The sequence below is a fragment of the Coturnix japonica genome, chromosome Z (genome assembly GCF_001577835.2).
Source record: "Coturnix japonica isolate 7356 chromosome Z, Coturnix japonica 2.1, whole genome shotgun sequence".
Classification (NCBI taxonomy): domain Eukaryota; kingdom Metazoa; phylum Chordata; class Aves; order Galliformes; family Phasianidae; genus Coturnix; species Coturnix japonica.
In genome coordinates, this window is record NC_029547.1 from 56,237,942 (window position 1) to 56,257,955 (window position 20,014).

Below are 20,014 nucleotides of genomic sequence, written 5' to 3' on the forward strand. Positions count from 1 at the left end.
GTGTTATGAGTTTATTTGAAACAATGATATGCAGCTTTTTGCATGTCTTTAAACACCATCAGGCATGAAATGTCTTAAGTAAGTGAACAGGTTTTCAGGGAGTTTCAGCTACAGTAACAAAGTTTTCATCTGATAAAACCTTTGCTGCCCAGCTAACCTGTTTTTTTGTTGGTAGTCTGAGGTTTTTACTCTTTGGCAGAAGCTGTAGTGCAGAAAGATGCTGTGGCATCATTTGTGCTATGCCACAACTGACTTGCATCCCTGCAGTCAGTATTTGTTAATCTCATGCCAGCTCTTACATGCCTCTCAGTTTAACTAACTGAAGCTAGCTGAGGAAGAAGTAAGAATAATCTGTTCTCTGTACGTTTTCTTCTGCTGGAGAAGGAGAGAAAAAAGGAGAAATATTAGTGTAGCTAATATTAGAAATATTAGTGTAGCTAAGTAGGGATGAGGCAGTAAGCACTTTGCTACACCACTGTTGTTGCCTAGAGATACCTTCAGTAACGGTACATGCTGCTGTGGAGTCAGAAATCTGTAATGAATGACTGCTTAAGTGGCCGTTACAGATAGAGGGCGTGAAAATACATTATTTTTCTTCTATGATTGCGGAACAGAGGAAACAGTTGATTCTGCTATTGTAAGATGTGTGTCTTTAATACCTCTATTAATCTGTTTTTGAAACTGTAGGATGTATTCGATCTAGTTTAACAAATTTTACCACAGACCTCAACAGTGAAGAAATGACAGCAATTGAATGAAACCATTTCCCTGCAGAGTGCCAAACACCTCTTACTCAACATTTTTGGCCATGTGTCTATTTTGAAACAAATTGATGCAGTAAAAACATGAAAAGTGTTGAGAAGGTTTTTTGTTGCTTTTTGTTCTTGTGTTTGTGCAAGCTATTTGAAATTAGTAATGGGCTGGTTACCCAAATCCTGATTTTTAATTTTTTTTTTTTAAATCACGAAGTAGTAAATGTGGCAGTGTAAATGTTTTTAATTAACTTCAGCATTTATCACTGTATGCATCCACTGCAGTAGCTATAGTGCTAATGCACAGAGCTTGGGGATCAATCCCAGTAAGGATTTTCAGTTTCAACTTGGTAACCTGGGTTATGAGGTGGAACCACCTAGCACTTGTCATAAAGGTGTTAAAAATCCAAACTGTGCTCCTGATCTGTACCAAGGAAGAGGTGTGATATCATAGAATCACAAGGTAGGAAAGGACCTACAAGATCATCTAGTCCAGCCGTCTTCCCATTAGTAGATCCAGTAGATCTGCCCAGCAGTGAAGGACGTAGAGACTTAGCAGAATTTTTGTGTTTCTTGACAAGTTATGTTTGTTCCTGAAAGAGAAGTAATTATTTTTCATGTTATAGAAAGACAATTCTACTGTTAAGGAGATAAATCTTATGGTATATGTAACAGTTTGAAAACATATATATAATGTTTTAGGTAAATTGTAGGATATGCTTTTATTTGGCCTTTGGAACAAGTGGCTACTATCCCGTATTTGAATGCTGCAACTTCTTCGGCTTTTTCTAACCACGCTCAGCAGTATAATTCAGCTTTGAATCGCTGTGTCTTTCTATGGAGGTGAGATGCATTTAGACAAATGAGGTATATGTTTTTCTTGCTGTTCTAGAGTGGAGCATATGCAAGGTTAATATTTGATGCTTGAAAGTTTGATGCAATAGTAGAACTTTAGTAATCAGTGCTTGTAGAAAAAAACTTTAGTGATATCCTTGATGTTAAAATACTGTAAAATAAAACAAAGCAAAAAAAGATTTTGGTATTTTCAGTTTTGATAGCTGAGTTTCTTTTATGTCCATCTTCATATTCCTGTTGCAGCGTGTATTGTAAATTAACTTCTTCCCTCTCTTTTTTTGAATGCTGGTTTTATTAGGGTAGGGATATCATCCAAGTTAAAATTTGCTGGCATGTTAAAATTACTCTTACCTCTTCCATTCACACACTCTTACAGTTGTTTCTTGAGATTGGTTTGTAAGTATGGGCAAACTAAGCAATACAGTGTGCAATTGCAGAAAGGAGAGTTGTCTGGCTTGGCAAACTGCAGCTTTCTTATCAAAAAGACGAAGACTATACAAGTATGGTTAACCACGAGGCTTCACTAAACAGCAGATGAAGCCAGAACGGATTGTGAGTCTTTCTCTTTTGTGTGGGTAATTTTTTCTCCTCCTGTTCAAGTACTCTCTGGAAGTCTCTTACTTCCAGATTTTTAGGGCACGAATGGTGAAAGAGATAAAAGACAAGATTTATTTCCACTTAAAGAGCTTTACTGATTATTACCTACTCTAGTTATATTTCCAGAAGTTTCCATTATTTCCCTTTTGCTCTAAAGAACTTACTTAGTTTCAGCATCCATTAATTGGGACAATAGAAATCATTCCTTATCAAATGGAGGGGAAGGATGGAAAAAATGGTAAGCTGCAAGCTATAGTCTTCTGAGAAGTGTCAGAGGAAAAGATGCCTTGCTTTTACTGGCGCATCAAACATAAAAGCAATATTTGTAGAATAAATATGTAGACAGTGCATCAACCATGTATTATAACAACCTCAATAAGAGAAGCCTAGTATTGTAACTTTCAGTTAGCTTTTTATGTGTAAGATTCAGGGGAAAATGCTGCATTTGCTAGCTGTTTTGACTAGACAAACAGAGGCAAACAGAGAATTCAAGTGAGCCTGCGTTTTTAACATTGTCAACTCAAGGTGTCATATAAACATGAATGTTAATTGTACTAAAGAAAAGTAGGTGTGTTAAAGTTAAGAGCTTTTGTGGAAGTGAGTACTTGCATCCTTCTCTTAATTGTGCAGAAGAATTCATTGTATTTTAAGCAATTATATTACTCTTCAGTTGGTTGAAAATGTTACCTGCTGATGCCTGTGTACTTACTTGCCATTTTAATTAGATAAATATTTCTTCAGTAGATGTGTAGAGGAAAGATAACTTATTATTCTAATTGTGATGTAACATATTTTTGGATGGTTGTAAGGCTTCATATTTTAGATGGAACTGTAAATGTATCAAACAGAAATGTGAATTAACAGTAAGTATTCTTTAGAAACCACATCCTGGACGAATGTGAAGTAAACTTAAACATGCTCGAGCAACCAATAACTGCTAACAAAACAGTATCTAGATTCTTATTAAGTTCAACTGCATTTTGTTTGAATACTTCTTGCTTAGTTATTCAGTGTAGTTTTGCCAATAATAACATCAAATAACATAAAATTTAACAGATTTGCAAGTTTTGTTTTTTTTTTTTTTACAATTCTTATTAGCATATCTCTTCTGCAGTGCTTATTTTCTATTCATTTTAATATGGTTATGTTTAGCAGGAGTAGAAAAAACAATTGTTTCAGAATAGGTTGGAAAATAATTACGTGCTCAATTTAATTTTTAGCAATTGCTTTCGCTTTCAGCTTGGAGTAGTCTTATGTTTTAATTCTTTTTTTTTTCTTCTTTTTTTCCAGTTTCATACTCCAAAAAATTGGACTTAAGTTGGGAAAACGAGAATGGCATTATTAATGGAAACCTTGCATAATAAGCGTTTCCAACTCTTTAAGGGTCTCTTCATTTATTTAGATTGATTTCAGTTTTCTGTTACTGCAGTTGAATGGTACCTCTGAGTTAATACCGTTTTAATGTGGGATTTCGATGTTATAAGCCTTACTTAAATGCAGTTGAACTATGGTATGAGCTCTTGTTCACATTTTAATGTGAGAGACAGCTAAATGATCCAATACTAACATCTGTTTCTTTGTTTACAGAGTCTATAATCATCCATCAGTCTTATATTGTTGTAGATTGGAAAGACAGCACAAGAAAACTTAAGGACTATTCACGCTTTATTTCTGCATATTATATGAAATTATTTTCACTAAGATATGGTATCATTGAGGAAGAAGTATTGAGGTGTTTAAATTTGGGTTTTGGGAAGGATTTGGAAGAGCCTTCGGGCATGTAGCTCTTAGCATTAAAATCCATGATCTTAAATTTTTGAAGAACTGCAGTCAAACTTGCTCTTGCAAGTCCTGCTGAATATAATGTGTTCTTAGAGCTTCAGGTAATACATTTGTGCTTCATAGCTACCTGGAGAGAGCACACAGAAGAGGGAATTTTAAAAATAATTAAAAAGAAAAAAGGTGGTACTTAAGCAACAAAGAATGTAGCTGCTACTAAGGTGCTTCCATCACATCAGAAAAGTTAAAAGTGCAGGTATGGAAAGTCCAAGCATATATAACTAAAGCCACAGCTTACATCACTAAAATCAACATAAAATACCAGCGGTGGTTATATTCTGCATTTGCAGTCTGAGCTTTGAGAAGAAATCTTTTTACCAACACAAAGACAGAATCTGAAGACAGCATCAGCTTTTCCATGTTGAGGAATTTATCTATAACAGTGATCAGGATCTTCATGAGGCCAACCAGCACTGTTTGAAAAATGCTTTAACCAATTGAATTTCAACCCACCTATATTACGGCATTTTGCAAATTAACTTGGTACATTAATACTATGTCCAAGAAATGTACAATTCTTAATGGTTTTAATTACATTGGTTCAAGCAGTTGGATGCAAGTTACCCTTTTCTGTAAATTCAGTTGGAGTGTAAGAGATACTTTGAATGTAAAGTGTGAAGCTATCTGATTCAGAAGTAAATGATCATTTACAGTTTAAAAATGCAGACAAATTTTGAAATATGTCTCTTTTGTGTAATTCAGGGCATGTTTATGTAGGAAGACACGTGTAGTTATAATGATGCACTATGCTGCATATCTGGGGAAAAAACGTGGGAAGTCCAACAAAGAACAATTATGTACTGCTGCTATTGATTGATTAATAACACATTTCATGAGTATACATTTACATTCCCTGCTTGGTATGAAGCAAATCGGACAGCGTGCCCTTTTGCCATGTACATCTGAATGCCCGATAGCACCAGGCTGCTGGGAGCAGCTGCAGTGTGAAGCCTGCAGGAATTCATGGGAACCAGGCACTGGAAGCACAGTACCATGCAATGCTGAGAGCAGCTGTCTGTCCCAGGGGACCAGTCAAATTCATCATTGACAGGGAGTATCGGAGCCCCACATGAGCCAGGAGAATGCCTAATGTGGGCATTTGAGGACTTCCTAGTGTCTGAACGTGGCAAGTGCTTGTGACTAGTTGAAAGGCAAGGGTATGCAGACAGTAGTAAGCAGTATTTTCTCCGTTGTACGTGATCTGTCCGTTACTTTAAGTACTGTGGATAAGTGGTTCAGCTAGCTAAGCTAAAATACTAACCCACACATGATGATTCAGCTAGTGCCTTGGCTAGGGAGGAAGGAGCTAGAGGCACCTTGAGGAACACAGGGCTGTCCTTAGATACTGGCTCACTGCTTGGCTTGTGCAGTATCCCCTCTGTACTCTCTCTCTTGTTGCAGAAACCTTCCTGCCTGTCAGCTGCTGCATATGGCTTGTCTTCCTCCACTGCCTACCATATCTGTCTGCATCTTAGTAATCATCACATTAACCTTTTTTTTTTTTTTTTTTTTTTTTTTTAAATCATAGAACATAGGAACTGAGGGCAGTGGCTTGAGAGTTTAGTCCTGTACAAAGGCAGCTGATGCAAGATATATCCTGCTTCAGACAGAAGTAAATGGGAGAGTTGCACATCTTTTTATGAGCCAGCTAACCTTGCCCCTGGGGACATGCAATACCAGGACACTGAAATTGGTCCTCCAGGCTGCAGAGATGGAGTTGTTCAGCTGCTCCTTGACCTCTGTGTGCAGCTCTGCTCTCAAGGGTTGCCTGCTGCATGTTATTAGCTGAAACATTCTCATTGTTTTGTGTATCAAGCCCTGCCTAGTACATGTAGTCAGACTGTCAGCTCTGTGTGCGTTCCAGTGTTGTCTCATGTGATTCACAGACTTCACCATAGCTAAAGATACATATGACTACTCTATGCATGTAATTAATTATATTTCAAATCTCAGTATCAAAAGAGCAGTAGGTATTCTCTCTAACATGTGGTTATTACAAGAGTACAATGGTAAGCTGAAATACTGTGATTTTAATTTTGCTTAATTATGTAGAAAAATGTGATTCTTAGAGCTTCAAAACATTAGAAAGTTATGATGAAATAAGAAAGTACACATCAATCAACAGAGCTATGCTTCAGGCTGTGGAAATGGGATCTCTATGCTCTTAACAAATCCCACCCAGTTCTCTGCCTCATGAAGGAGAGTGCAATGTAATATCCCTTCATAAGTGCTGAGTATTTACACTTAATTACATATTGCTACTCAGCATTCTGGCTTGAGCAGTAGGGGGGGAGGGAAAAAAAAAAAAAAAAAGATACATGACATAAATTGGTCCATAACACAAAATTGCAGAATGAAGAATGTATTCTATTTGCTTCCATTTATTTGTTTGAGTTCTGAATAAATAGGATCTGAGTATGACAGTGGAGCAAAGTAAAAATAAGGCACTTTGCAATAATAGTTGTCTGTTTTTTTCTACCTGGTGCTATTGACAAAACTGCTTTTTGAGGGATGTTATCTTTGAATTTTTTCTTTCCTTATTTATTTATTTATTTTTCTTTTAGTGCAGGTTCTTAAGTCTGGATTATTTTAATATTGTAAGGAGAATCTTAAGTCAGGTTTGGACTAGTTACTAGAAGCTATAAATTACATGGACTAGTTGCCAAATATTTCTTCCAACATTTCCAGAGAATGTCCTGCAAAATAATAATAATGTTGGTTTTGTTCACTGACAACATTGATTTTGATTATTTTCCTTTTTCAATGGGTGTTATATGGGGAATTGTTTATTTTCTCCAGGTTATAAATTGGGGGAAGTTTTGTGCTGTGAAGGTGTAATTTTTCTTTTCTAATTTTCTTCCTTAGTCTGCCATCTTCAACTTTCAGAGTATTCTGACTGTAATCTTGCTTCTCATATGTACCTGTGCCTACATCAGATCCGTGGCTCCCAGCTTACTGGACAAAAATAAAACTGGGTATGTAGTCCAACCATTTTAAAAATTCACAAATTGTTTGGTTTTCACTACAGTGCTTTATTCTTAGTTACTTCTAATGGTGATTGATAATACAAATGCTATTTTGCAAAATGTTTTTCTTCTTTAAAGATAAAAAGCTTTAGGTTGTCTTTGATAAAGATCTTCGCTGTATAAATTCTTACCGTAGAATATTGAAATTACTTGAAGTTTTGCACTGTGAATTTATTGCCTCAAAAATATTGCTTTTTTAGTTATTTTTAAGGCTTGTAACATTTTCCTTAGATGCCACAGAAACAAGAGACAGAAAGAAAACATTTTCTTTCTTTCAGTTGTTATTATAAGGCTTTATTTATTTTTTATACTTATGGGTAGAGAATTAAAACTTAACAGGAGAAACTGGCTAGCTATTTTTTTTTTTTCTCCCTTGTGTCATTTGGCTGCTGTAGTTGTATCTCTCACTTTTATTCCTGAAGCACATTTTCCTGGATGACCACCCTTTTTCTGTTTTGCGTTCCCAGTTCTCCTGGAATGTACTTGGTGTGCTGCTGTGAAATGGTTCTGTGCCCTGCTCAGTAGCATGATTTTTGTGTTTGGTAGGAAATGAGGAGAGGCAAATCTGTGCCTCCCGTACGCTTTTAAAACACATTCATGTTTTGGTTTAACTATTTGCTTTGTACTACAAAGGATACCATGGAGTGTTGGATGCAATGAGCAATATACAGAGCTGTGATTTAAATGCTATGTTTTTGAAGTAATGATTGGGCAATTTTGAGCTAGCATTTTGACAGAGGCTGCCTTATTACTTCAGTCATGCTGTCATTGAGGACTATTACAAAGGAGATAATATTTATGAAAACTGGAGGTAATTCTAGCTGGGTAGGGAAAAAATACAAGATTTTGGTCTTTGGATGTTTGATCTCCACTTTTTCCATTAGACTGTTTGCTATTAAAATGTGTTTTGTTGGGTTTGTTTTTTTCTGTATCTTTGGACACTTCTGCATTTAGTTTTAAGAAAAATGTCGAAGTTTTAATATAACCTTACCATCAATAAACTTCCTTTTTGTATTTTAAAAACCTTCACTGTGATTAACTGCTGCAGTTGCCATCTGAGCACACAAGTTTTCTTTTAGTAATGTAAACTACCAAGAGTATAATAGCTTTTTTTTTTGGTTGGGTCTTCTGGCATGAGAACGTTTGTGTCTTTTCTAATGAGATCATGCATTTACCATTGATGTGAGAAATTTCTTTTGATAATGGTGAAGGTGGAAATAAAGGATGACTACATAAAGGACTGTTCTTTTGTTGTTGTGGGGTTGGGTTTTTTTGAGTGTTTACTAATGGAAGATAACATTACAGTCAATGAGGTATACACAGTAAGAAGTAAGAAAAATTATTTTACAGGCATGGATTATGTCCTTTAATCTGGAGATACTCTTATTGTGGAGGCATATCTGTCTCAAATACAGTAGAAGTCTCTTCATAATATGTTTTCAGAGGTTGCTGGCAGTAAAGGAGTTAAGTATTTGATCTGTTGGCTTGTATTTATATAGATGTTGGACATACAGTATATACATATATGTATGTATGTAGACCACTTTGTACAAAACAGTAAAACGTTGGCCCGGAAGCAGTGAAATCTGTGTCTTGAATGGTGGATGTTTACATGGGACTGTGTTAAACCTCTGTCCCTCTTCACTAACATATTCCGTGCTCAAATGGAAATGTCTAGACATACTGGATAAAATAAATTCTACTGATACTTCGTTTTAATACAGAGGTGATCTTACCTCATTATTCTTGCTCCAAATTAGTAACATAAAAAAGTAGCAATAAAATATTAGTGCAACAGGGAGGAAAAATGTTAGTAGTTACTAGCTGTGTTTCTGACTGAACGATAAACTTACAGAAGATGGAAGTTGGTTGTGATAATAATTAAGATAGTAAGTAAAGTAGCATTTTTCTGTTGGTTGAGAGGCTACACTACAGTGATGTTGTCCTTTCTCATAACATTGTATTTCATCTGAATGATTTCTGCCAAAATGTGTAGTTTTCTACTAAGTCAAACAATTTTAAACTTTTGTATTCCCTGAAGTATCATGAGTACTTCCATGTGCTTTGAGCAATAGCTTGCAGGATTGGGAAAGCCAAGAGGAGATTTACTGTTTCATACTAAGTAGAAAAGAATGTGTACCACAACATAATTCTGTCCTCTCTACTAACCTGAAAGATGTGTTATCTTATGTGCAGTAGAGATTGCCTTTGACTTGACGTAAGCATTGCATTGGGTTCCTGCAGTTCCTTCCTGAAGTTGGAGTGGGATTGTCCTGGCAAACACATGGCAGGAGCATTTCACAGTATTATGAGTTTAGCAGCCAAAACCTGAAACCCCCTAAACCTTTCCTGTCTTGCTTGCTTCCATTTCTTTGAGAGTTTTGTTGTTTTTTTTTTTTTGTTTGTTTGTTTGGGTTTTTTTTTTTTGTAATCTTTTTCTTTAGATAGCCAACAGCACCAATAGTGAAATCAAGCAATGTGAAGCAATTCATGCATATATTTGATGTGTTGCTTCTTGAAAATTACAGGCTTGCCAGCCAGACTGACACCTGCATTAAAAGAAGGATGAGGGTGAACATAAAGGCAAGAATGAGGAGCAATGCAATTGCTTTGAATAATTGCTTAAGGAAGAATTATTTTGGAGCAGATTCATTCATGGAATCATCATTTCTGTATAATCAAACAGGCTGTGTCTTGAGATACTTGTTGTGGACAGCAAAGTATGAGCACAGAAGAAGAGTGGCTTTTCTGCCACAGTGAGCTCTAGTATATCCAGAGATTATGATTATGGATATTTTAAAGCTTCATGTCTTAAATTGCTACTCAGCAGTTAAGTATGTGGACAAACAAATCTACTGGGCTGTTCTGATAGAAGCACAAGCATCTCAAAAAGGTGCTGTTGCTAGCTGTTAGAAGGCTTGTCAGACCTCATGTCAGTGATAAATTTAAATTCATTATGGGCGTCTGATGAAACCTTGATTCTGTTTCCTACCACCCACACTAGAAGGGAGAATTATTAGTTCCACCAGTAAGGAATAGTTGTGGAACTAGGATCAATGCACAATGCTTTATGTAAAAGTTTGAACTTTACTTTGTTGCATGTGGTCAGAAAGCTCTGAGAAGGTAAAGAAAAACCCCTGCTGAGACTGTTAAATACTGCAGGTTAGTAGACTGCCTGGAAGAGGGAACAATCTTTTTCCCAGGTAAAACTCTGTAAGTGTGCATAAGAAGAGAACAGTAGTGTCTTGTTTCATCAAATTCCTGGGCATGCTTGTGAGAGATGGGAACTTGAGATACTGGGCTGTGGAAGATTTTGCAGTGGTTTTACTGCATGTGGTCTTCGAGACTTTATTTACAGAGAATAACAGTTTTAATAGTCTTGAGTGCCATTCACATGGGACTCTGACTATATATCTTACTCTGTAAGATTTACACATAAATACCTTTTTACTTCTAAAACTGAGTAGGTACCTTCAGGTTATTTTACTGCATGGCATCTTAAGTTAAAAAGGTGTGATAGTCTACGCGCAGAAATATCATTTCTGTTTATGGAATTAAATAAAAGCGTTGGCTATAGCATCACAGCAGGTAGCAGGTGAAGACTCACAAATAATCTAGACCAAGGTTTTTGTGAATAAACGTATCATGGGAAGGAAGAGGAAAAACCTCTAGGGTTTTTTAGTTCATAAATATACATGTATTCAATGTAGCCAAATCCAGATGTTTTTACTGTATTGCAGCCAGTTATACTATGAAGCAAACCTAAAACCTGAAGTTTTCAACAGAGTTCTGACTGATATTTAAATGACTGAGTTAACTACCCTTCTAATTCAAGATGCTTTAGTATTTCTGTTCCTCTTCTTCCTCTAACTTTAAACCATACCCAGCTACTTTCCTTGTTTCCCTTGAGTGGTCAATATGAAGTAACTTTAGTTAGATGAAGAAATTACAAAGGTGTGGCCTACTTAGTTTTGTTTTTTATTTAGTTTGTGTAATTGAAACCTTTTTTCCTCTTTTTGTTAATTCCACTTGTGATCATTAATACTCTCAGTGGGCAAGATTAGAAAGACTTTACCTAGGTAAACCAGTGTAAAATACAAAAAACAAACCGAATAGTTGTTTTGGTGTCTATTTCTATGCAAATGTTCTGTAATATCAGATTATACCTACAAGTATGTCCTGATGGAAAGTACATTTTCATGTACTATTGCTAAGAGAAATATCAGAGAGATGCTACGAAGCATTACATTTAAAATGCTGTGATGTATAATCTCTTACACCTGCAGGAAAACATAAAAAAAAAATAAAAAATCTGCATTTGTTGACATGGAGGCCTATTGGTATTTTATACTTAGTGTTTCTAGTACTGCTTTGGGGTTTTTTCAGTGACGTTTTTTTAACAAGATTTTCTGTTGGGGCTGCTTTAGTGTAGAATGTGATATTATGTAAATTAAATATGGACTGTAAACATACCTTTTCTTGCATCTGAAAGCCTTGCTAGACTTAGAACTTTGCTGTTTGTTTAGTTCATAGCATGGACCTCATGCAGGTATCTGGTGTTTCCTGAAGCTGAGAATTAAGTTAAAAATCTGTTTATTTGAACTGCTGTAGTGTGGAAGGACGAAGATAAATGGACTGAGATTTTTCTTAAATGACTTCATAAACTCCAGAGCCTAATGAATTTCTTTTATCTTTGCAGACTATTGGGAATATTCTGGAAATGCGCCAGGATTGGTAACTTTTTTTCTTTGAAATACCTTTTATAAAGTGATTTTCCTATTGTGTGCATTTTTTCTTGGCATAGTGTTTCCAGGTAGCAGTGGAAACCGCACTTATGCGTTATCTTTGAAAACATAACCTTTACCTCTATTAAATACAGTGAGAATTGGCTAGCAGAGTTGTGATTGTCTTACTTAGCATAGTGGAAGCCTGAATTTTTCTAATGTTAATTTATGTCTAAGTTGTTAAGTTTCAAAAACCTTTTGCGGATTTTACTACATGAAATCACTCAAAACAGACTTATTATAATAACTTACGGAGAAATCAGTGATTCCTCAAAATCTGGCATCTGTTTGAAAACCTAAGGTAGTACTGACAAAAACCAGATATTTACCTTACAGTAATAAAACAATGTGGAATTCATAATGTGTTAAGATTCTGCTTAATCACAGATAGTTGTGTTTTTTTTTCTTTTTGTTAGTTTTTCTGCACTTCTGAATTACTCAGAGCTGTTGGTGTCAGGTGGAATTTATGGGGAGGCTGATCAGCTGTATCTGATTTTAGGCATTTTCCTAGCATTTATGCTTGTATGGTTTTTTTCTGTCATGATTCTGATTTTATTTTTGAGTTGAAAAGGGAATGTGCTACAGAATTCCAGACTTAAATCTTGAATATATGTCAATGCTCCAAAAAAATAAAAATCCATCATTAAAAACTGTTCTACAGATTGCATTGTTAATAAGAGCAGAAGCACTGGGCATGTAATTCTAGATGTTGCTGCTTGTCATTGAACCTACAGGAAAACGTGTGGTTCCCTTTTTTTCATTCTGAGCCTTTTAAAGGGACATGACATACGTTTTTCAGCATGTCAGAATGCACTGATGCAAAAAACATTCTTTTGTGTAGACCTGCCATTAAAATGATTGCAGGTATTGTCCTATTTAGTTAATAGACATAGCTGAACCAGTTATAATATTGTAGTTGAAAGATACTGGCAATTTGGCAGCTGTTCGAAATGGATTCTGAGCTGCACTAGCAAAAATAAATCTAAATTTCAGCTGCATTAGGTTTTGTTCAAGGTTGAAGAGCACACTTCACTTTACAATCTTCTATTTAATTAAGCACAAGCATTTTTTTTCTGCTAGCTGTGCACAGCAAATAATTTAAAAAGCCATTTAAAAGAGTAAACGAAAGCTTTTATGAGATCCCTGTCAATTTGATGAACTTAAGAACCTCTGTTTGTCTGGTATAGTCTTCCTCTCTCATACCATAGCAACTTCATTAAGTTCTATATTTCCTGCATCCAAGGCAATGCATGCATGATCTATTCTTTCCTTCAAACTGGGAAATGAGGTAGCATCTTACCATTCCTCCTCCATGTTTCCTTACATAACGCTGTAATGCCCTCAGTAATGGGAAATGGCTTTTGAAGGGGATTGCCTCCATTTTATTTGAGTTAGTCACTAACAGAGAACTGGGGGAAAATGTTGGTTTTAAAAATGAAAGTACCTACTGGCTCCTTTTACATACAACTTGCTCAGAATGTCCAAACAACCTTTGCAGAATGTGCATGGGACTTTAATGATCAGCAAGTGGTTACGTGTTTACAAAGTTGTGCAAAATGATGTTTAATCCCGCCACATAGTGATTTCTTCTTCAGGAAATTCAGGAGCAGGAAAGTATAAGCCTTATGAAAATAATGATACTCTAAACTGTAAGAGTTGGACTTCCTCAAAAATTTATTTCAAGCAGATGTGAAACAGCAGACATTAATTAATTCATTTATTTGAAACTTAATTAAATATATGCTGGATCATTACAACATCATGTGATGTCACTGTGGCAGCCACCCCTGTTTATGGGACCAGTCACTACAAGTATCTTATTTTATTTCTTAGGGCAATACTACTGCATTTGAGGGTCCTGTTAGTGAAGGAGCTTCTTTTCCTGAGGATTATTCCTTAATGCTGGACTTGTTCTTTTCTTTTATTATTTCTCTAAAAACAGTATCTTAGAAAATATAGTTTATGGTAAGGTAAGAGAGCTCATGCAATGTGGATAAATAGAACTTTGCTTAAGCAAACAGCTCCAACTCTGTTTTTATGTTTCTGAATGCATCAAATCTGGAATCTTGTCATGTTAGAGCTGTAGCATTGTTAATGCTTCTGACAGTTTTGTAGGCTGGAAGAAGCATCCAGTGTAGGAGGCCATCTCTGTTCTCCAGAGTAAAGTCAGTGAATTCCTACAGAACGTGCTAAAGCAGAAGGGCAAAAGGGATTTCCTCTCTGTGGAGGAAGCATCCGTATAAATCATTAGCAGTCTAGTAAATACCCTTCCATGACAGTGTTACAGTTCTCTGAGATTTATTTTTTTAAATATAACTTTTTTGGTGAGCAAGAGATACTTTAACATTTTTTTCTGAGTAAAAATAGGTAAAAATAGATCTTGATTGTCTTTGCTACTGAACATAAATCTTTTAAAGGAGCGCAGTTAACTTTTGTCCGTAGGCTGCCATGGAAAGGTATGACAGTGTCAGAAACAGAGGTCTCAGTGCAGCTTGTTAATCTGTTGACCACTTGAAAGACTGTTTATAGGAACACAGAGGTCCTTGCACTGAACTCTGTTTAAAGAAGAAAGACAGCTCCAATTCTTTCTTTAAATACAGCAGCATGTACTGTCCTGCATCTTAGCGTTTCGTCTCCTTTTCATATTCTTCTCTGGTATACAGCTGTGGCTGTAACATCATTTCTGCAACCAAGTGTTGAATGTTACTTTGCACATGCAATTTAATTGTCATGTTAGGCTAGAAGCAGCCCAGATCTATGTAGTTATGCCTGAGTTGTATTTTTTTCCTATCCCTTTGCCTCCAGGTGAAAGGAAGAGCCCCTACGTAGCTGTGTGTTGTGTGGTGATGGCCTTCAGCATTCTGTTTGTACAGTAGCAACTGGAGGTTGTCCCTTAGATCCTGCAACCAAACAGCAAAGCATGGAAGAAATTCCAGCAGGAAAAAATTAAGAAACATCGTCAACTCTCTTCCCACATGCTGGATAGCCAGTCTCTTGGTGATCATAATGAAACTAACTTCAGTATGATATTTAGATAATAATGTCGCATCAATATTGACACTGCTGATGTAACAGTTCGAAACATGTCCATTCTGTTTTTGGGTTCCACAAGAATATGTTTTGTACCATGCAATTAAAAAGGTTTTTAATGTTTTTTGTTTATTAATGTTTTGGTTTTGATAGACCCATTTAATTAAATTTTACAATTATACGTCAGGCAAAAGAACCACTCCTATGAAAACGAAGAACATTATAGAGTATGTTTACTGAGTATCTTCAGTTCTTAATGCCTGAGCAATTCATGTGATATTGTGACAGGTATTGTCACATGCTTAAAACAGATTTATTAAGCGTTTAAGTCACATTCAGCTTTCATTTTTTAATCTCTTAGTTTCTTAATCTAATGATATTTCTGTTGTTAAGGTAAAATATAAATAAGTATGGGGATCATAACAGTAGTGATGTCTGACTATCTGCTGAGAATACACAAATGTATGATTTGAAAACCAGGACTGTTTTGTAAATATATACATATATATTTGTCTTTAGAGATCAAGCTCACAGGTAAATCATTCCCTAAATTTTTTGTTTTGTTTTGTTTCAGAAAGGTTCTGGTGACTCTGCTACTGTTTTTGAGGCATTTAATATAAGGTTGTTAAATCAGCTGAGAGAGCAGTTAGCTTCTCAGTAGTAGAGATAGGAAAGTTGTATATCCTAATGTTCTAAGGGTTCAAAATAAAAACAAAAATAATTAAAAAAATAAAAAGGAAAAGAAAAAGATTACAGTCATTATTAGCAAAAATGAGATAAACCTCATTATTTTTTGCCATTAGTTTTCATTCTAGTTTTTTTAAACTTCTTGATAATTAGTAACTTATTTTAGTAGTGCCTAAGAAGTGTATTTTTACCAGGCAGGTATATGACTTTGTAATGACTGTATTTTAGAGCTATCTGTCAGCTGTATTTTGGGTTGTTCTGAAGAGGTATGTGATCAGAATGAGCTTAGCCGCAATAAAACAATCTGCATGGTATGTACCTGTTGTCATTCTTATTAAAACTCTTGTTTTGTAGATCCAAATCATCCTGTACTTAAAAAGGAAGTGGTTGTTAGCGACTAGCATTGTATTATCCCATGTGTATCTGCATATCTAAATCATCATCAAACATACTTAATTGTCCAAAGCTGTTTTCTAATCAACAGACAGGAAAAATAGCATTTTTAGTTTAGATGAAATAAAAAGCATTGGCTGTAAAAACCTGCAGGCTCAGAGGAGTACAGAGCTGCATAATGTTGATAACCATGGTGTGCACACATACAAGCCTTAAACCAAGCAGGAAGTCTGAGGAACAGCCATGTCCATTTCTTTGAATGTGGGTACTGTCCCAGATGTAGCATTAGAGCATCTAAGGAATTCATTTCTGTGTATTGAAGTGCCATTCCTAGACTGGGGATGAGAGAAGCTCATGAGGAGACTTGAGGTTTGACTCATACGTATGTGTTAAAAACAAGTGTAGGATCATTGGAAACTATTATCTTCAGTGTGTTCTGGTTTTTAACATGTATTGGACTTTATGATTAAATAATGGTGTCTGTAGACAACATGTTTCCAATGCATCTGTCTAAAACTGCCCTACTTGTCAGATTATTCTTAATAACATCTGTGTTTACCTGTGTTTAGAAATGCCATTGAAACAAACCTGGTAATTTTTTTAAGCCTAGATAATCCAAAAAGTACTGACCACTGTATTGCTAAAGCTAGTCCTGTTCATAGCTTTTTGTTCTTGTTGTTGAAATTCAAATAGGCCTGTTTGTCACTTTCAGTTCAGCCCTATGAATTATTTATTTACAGCAATTTTTCATTTTGTCTTAAATTTGGATAGCTAATGGGTAAATCTTTGAATTTTTTTTTTTTTCACTGATCCTTTTATGATATTTACAGGCTATTCCTGGCTTACTAGCTGCACAGTTGCTCAGCAGTGCTGCTTTAGCAGCTATGTAAAGGACACATTTCTCAGCAGCTGCTAAAAGTTGCTGAGTTCAGAAGGAGCTTGTATGCAAGCTTTAGAAAAGATCGTAGGCAGAGATAAGCATTGTCTGTGATAGGGCTACTCAAAATATGCCTCCAGTAAAAGCATTTGAAAACAGGGTCTTTAAACTCTGACAAATGTCAGTTGTTTTGAAATGACTGCTTTAGGCAGGTGTTCACCTCAGGAAGACTTCTTTGTTTTTCAAAGTTTTGGGTTTGGAGAGATTGATGCCTCTTCTATCTTACTGTTCAAGATATGAAGGAAAATAGTGTTTTTTTCCCATGTTGGAATCTTAAAGCTATTTCATGTTCTATGCTCTTTATCTCACACGCACCACTGACGCTTGGGGAAGGTTTAACTGTTATGTGAAGGAAGAAGAAAGCGTAACACTGTAAGCACACTTGATAAAAATTTTACAAGTTATCCTTAAACATTAAGTCTGGACTACATTGTTTTCAAAGAACAATAAATATGTTCCAATAGAGTTCTGTCACTGGAGGTGGCAAGAGTTTTTCCTGAACTGTGCTCTGATTCCTAAACCAAGTGGAGAAGGGAGTGCTTATTACTATATTACTCAGGTGCTAAAGGTATAATGGCAGAAAGGCACACTAGCATACCCTACATCCAAACAGCTGATAATGGCTATCAAGGTAATTGAGAAGTAGCAAAAGTTCCTGGCTGACGTACAGGAGTTTACAACCCCATCAAGTCTGGGGAGATGTGATCCTAATTGAGTTGCTGGAACTTAGAGAGGAAATGGTTAATTAAATGTGATTTAAGCTTGTAGGTGTGCCTACTGCTTTAGAAGAGTACTCATTGTTTTACCTACATGTGGATCAGCTAGCAAGCTTCTTTATCTCTGCTTGTTGCACACATTTGGTGAAAGGTGAGGGTAGTGCAGACTGTTTTAAATGCAGTTTAGGGGAATGTCCCATCTGTTCTTCCTAGAGTAATTAGCAAAGTAGAAGATAAACAGTTTCCAAGTTGGAGTATTTGTGAGAAGTGGGTAATGAAATGAAGGTGCAGGTGGGGAAAAGGAGGTGAGAATGGCTGTAGCACAAGGTACCTGCACATTGTGGAGAGACAGACAGGTCCCAAAGTGAGTAATATTACAAGGGATGGATTGCTTTCAGAAACCACTAAGTTTTGCACTCAGCTGGTTAATAAGGGTAAGATGCTGCAGTTATGATTTTTTCTCCCAGTGGCTGAAATTTTTAAACTAGGATTGTGCTGCCCCTGCATTTAACCCAACTGAGCAGAATACAGGAATGTAAAAGGTCACTTCCTGTAAGAGAGCAAGCATTTGGTGGTCAACATGATGCAACCAGCTGTTCTTCCTTTAAAGTGTGGATGCTACACTTTGTCATATTACCAGGGCTCTTAGAACACAGCATTTTGTTTGTGATAGAAGTTCATATCAACATACCTGTGCCATCCTGCGTTTATATAGAATTGCAGGCAAGAATAGGAATCCATCTGCAAACTCTTCTGTTCTCAGGCACCACCTCTGAACTGAGCTGCCTACCGCCATGCCTGTACTGCTCACTTAAGGTATACAAAGCTAGAATTTACTAAAACAGCACTGATTCACAATCTTTGAACAAAATGTGGCGATCTGTTTGCTGTACACATACAAATTTACAGTAATATCTGAAATGTTATCTAGTGTTCTTTGATGAATGGACAGATGATTTTATATCCTTTCATGAACTTGGTATGGATTAATGACATTCTAATTTCTATCCACGTCTTCACTCTAAGTGACCACAAGTTCAAAGCAGGGTTTTAGAAAGTATAAATCAAACAGTAGTACTTGCCACGGTGGGAGATGAGTAAAGCATGAGTAAGAGGTGAGATTGCTGTAAGGATCTGATGTTCTGGAGAAACTGATAAGCAAGTGGGCAGGCATAGGTGGAGGAGAGGGAAAGAAAAAGTGAAGTCCAGGGGATGACTTGCGCATTTTTTATTCTTGGAACAAGGTCATTGTTCTATAAAAACCCTTTCTACCTTGTTAACTGCAACCAGTGAGCAATGGAAACATAATGTCACCCGGAGGTGAAGTCGCTGTGCTGTAGAGGAAACAATTACTCTGAGGCTTTTATTCATAGTCTGTTCACCTACAGAAACAATTCAAGATGCCTCTAAAGACCGTGTATCATTCACAGATAAAACAGTCTGTGGTCTTCTCTACAGCATTGGTGGCCAAACTTTTGGGTTTCTTGCACTGCCCTGAGTGATGAGAAATCATCTTGGTCCACTCCAAAAGTAATACCTCCTGTTTATTTCCATGGAAATCACAACAGACACAATGAACTCAATAACGCTGTCAGAGAAAAATTCTCAGCTCCGAAGTGATGTTTTTCAACATAGTCATCACCATTTTTGATCTTGAGTGTGTTTCTCACATGGGCCAACATCATAGAATAGGAGGCGTTACTTTTGAAGTAATGTAACGAGTAAGTAACAAAACATTACAATTTTTAAATGAAAGTTTTTACACTTTTTTATTAAACACAAAAACGCTCAGGCAGGAAAAACTTTCAGGTCTAAAATGACGAATCTCACACAAAGAAATAATCTGTCCTCTTTCAGTTCACCTCATTTGGCTCATTGATCACAGTTCTTAGTAACTTCCTGCTTTGGTGTGTGCCATTCTTTTGAGTATTTGACAGTCAGAAACTCTGCTCCCCTGATGAAATTTACTTAGATCATGTTGAATCTTCACTCAGGCTTGTAAGATCTGAGAAACAAAACAACGTTGACACTACAGCTCAACCATTGCTTCCCACTTTACAAGAATCACTTTAGGAAGATTTGCAGGTGTTTCATTAACTTAAATTAGAAGCACCTTCCAAACTGGGTACACTGCTAACTCACATAATTCCCACACCAATATCTCTTCAGTGGTCTGACTATCAGTATTTCCAGTGTCATAGCTATTTTTGCTATCTTGTATGTCAGTACAAGAAGTATAATTTATTAGTGAGTTCTATCCACGGTAAAACTCTGTGAGTCTGATCACATTACTTGAATGGGATCCTCCATGAAAAAGTTTTTTCTCTCCAAATCATCTGTGTGGGAGAGCAGCCAGGATGTATCTCCAATACAGCTGTAAGCGTGTCCTGTGACAGCC

The 20,014-nt window shown here is 36.2% G+C and overlaps 1 protein-coding gene across 2 annotated transcripts in view; it reads left to right on the forward strand.

Annotated features, from left to right (window-relative positions):
- The window catches only part of TMEM167A (transmembrane protein 167A), a 19,644-nt gene extending 3,194 nt beyond the window's left edge, over positions 1-16,450 (forward strand). The window contains exons 2-4 of one of the 2 annotated variants that reach the window (XM_015849759.2): positions 6,909-7,018; positions 11,769-11,803; positions 14,659-15,888. In XM_015849759.2, coding sequence (XP_015705245.1) covers positions 6,909-7,018; positions 11,769-11,803; positions 14,659-14,729 — 216 coding nt within the window. In that variant the 3' untranslated portion in view covers positions 14,730-15,888. Of the gene's footprint in view, positions 1-6,908; positions 7,019-11,768; positions 11,804-14,658 lie in introns of both variants that reach the window. The other variant, XM_015849758.1, reaches the window with a different exon arrangement.
- The last annotated feature ends 3,564 nt before the right edge of the window (positions 16,451-20,014 follow it).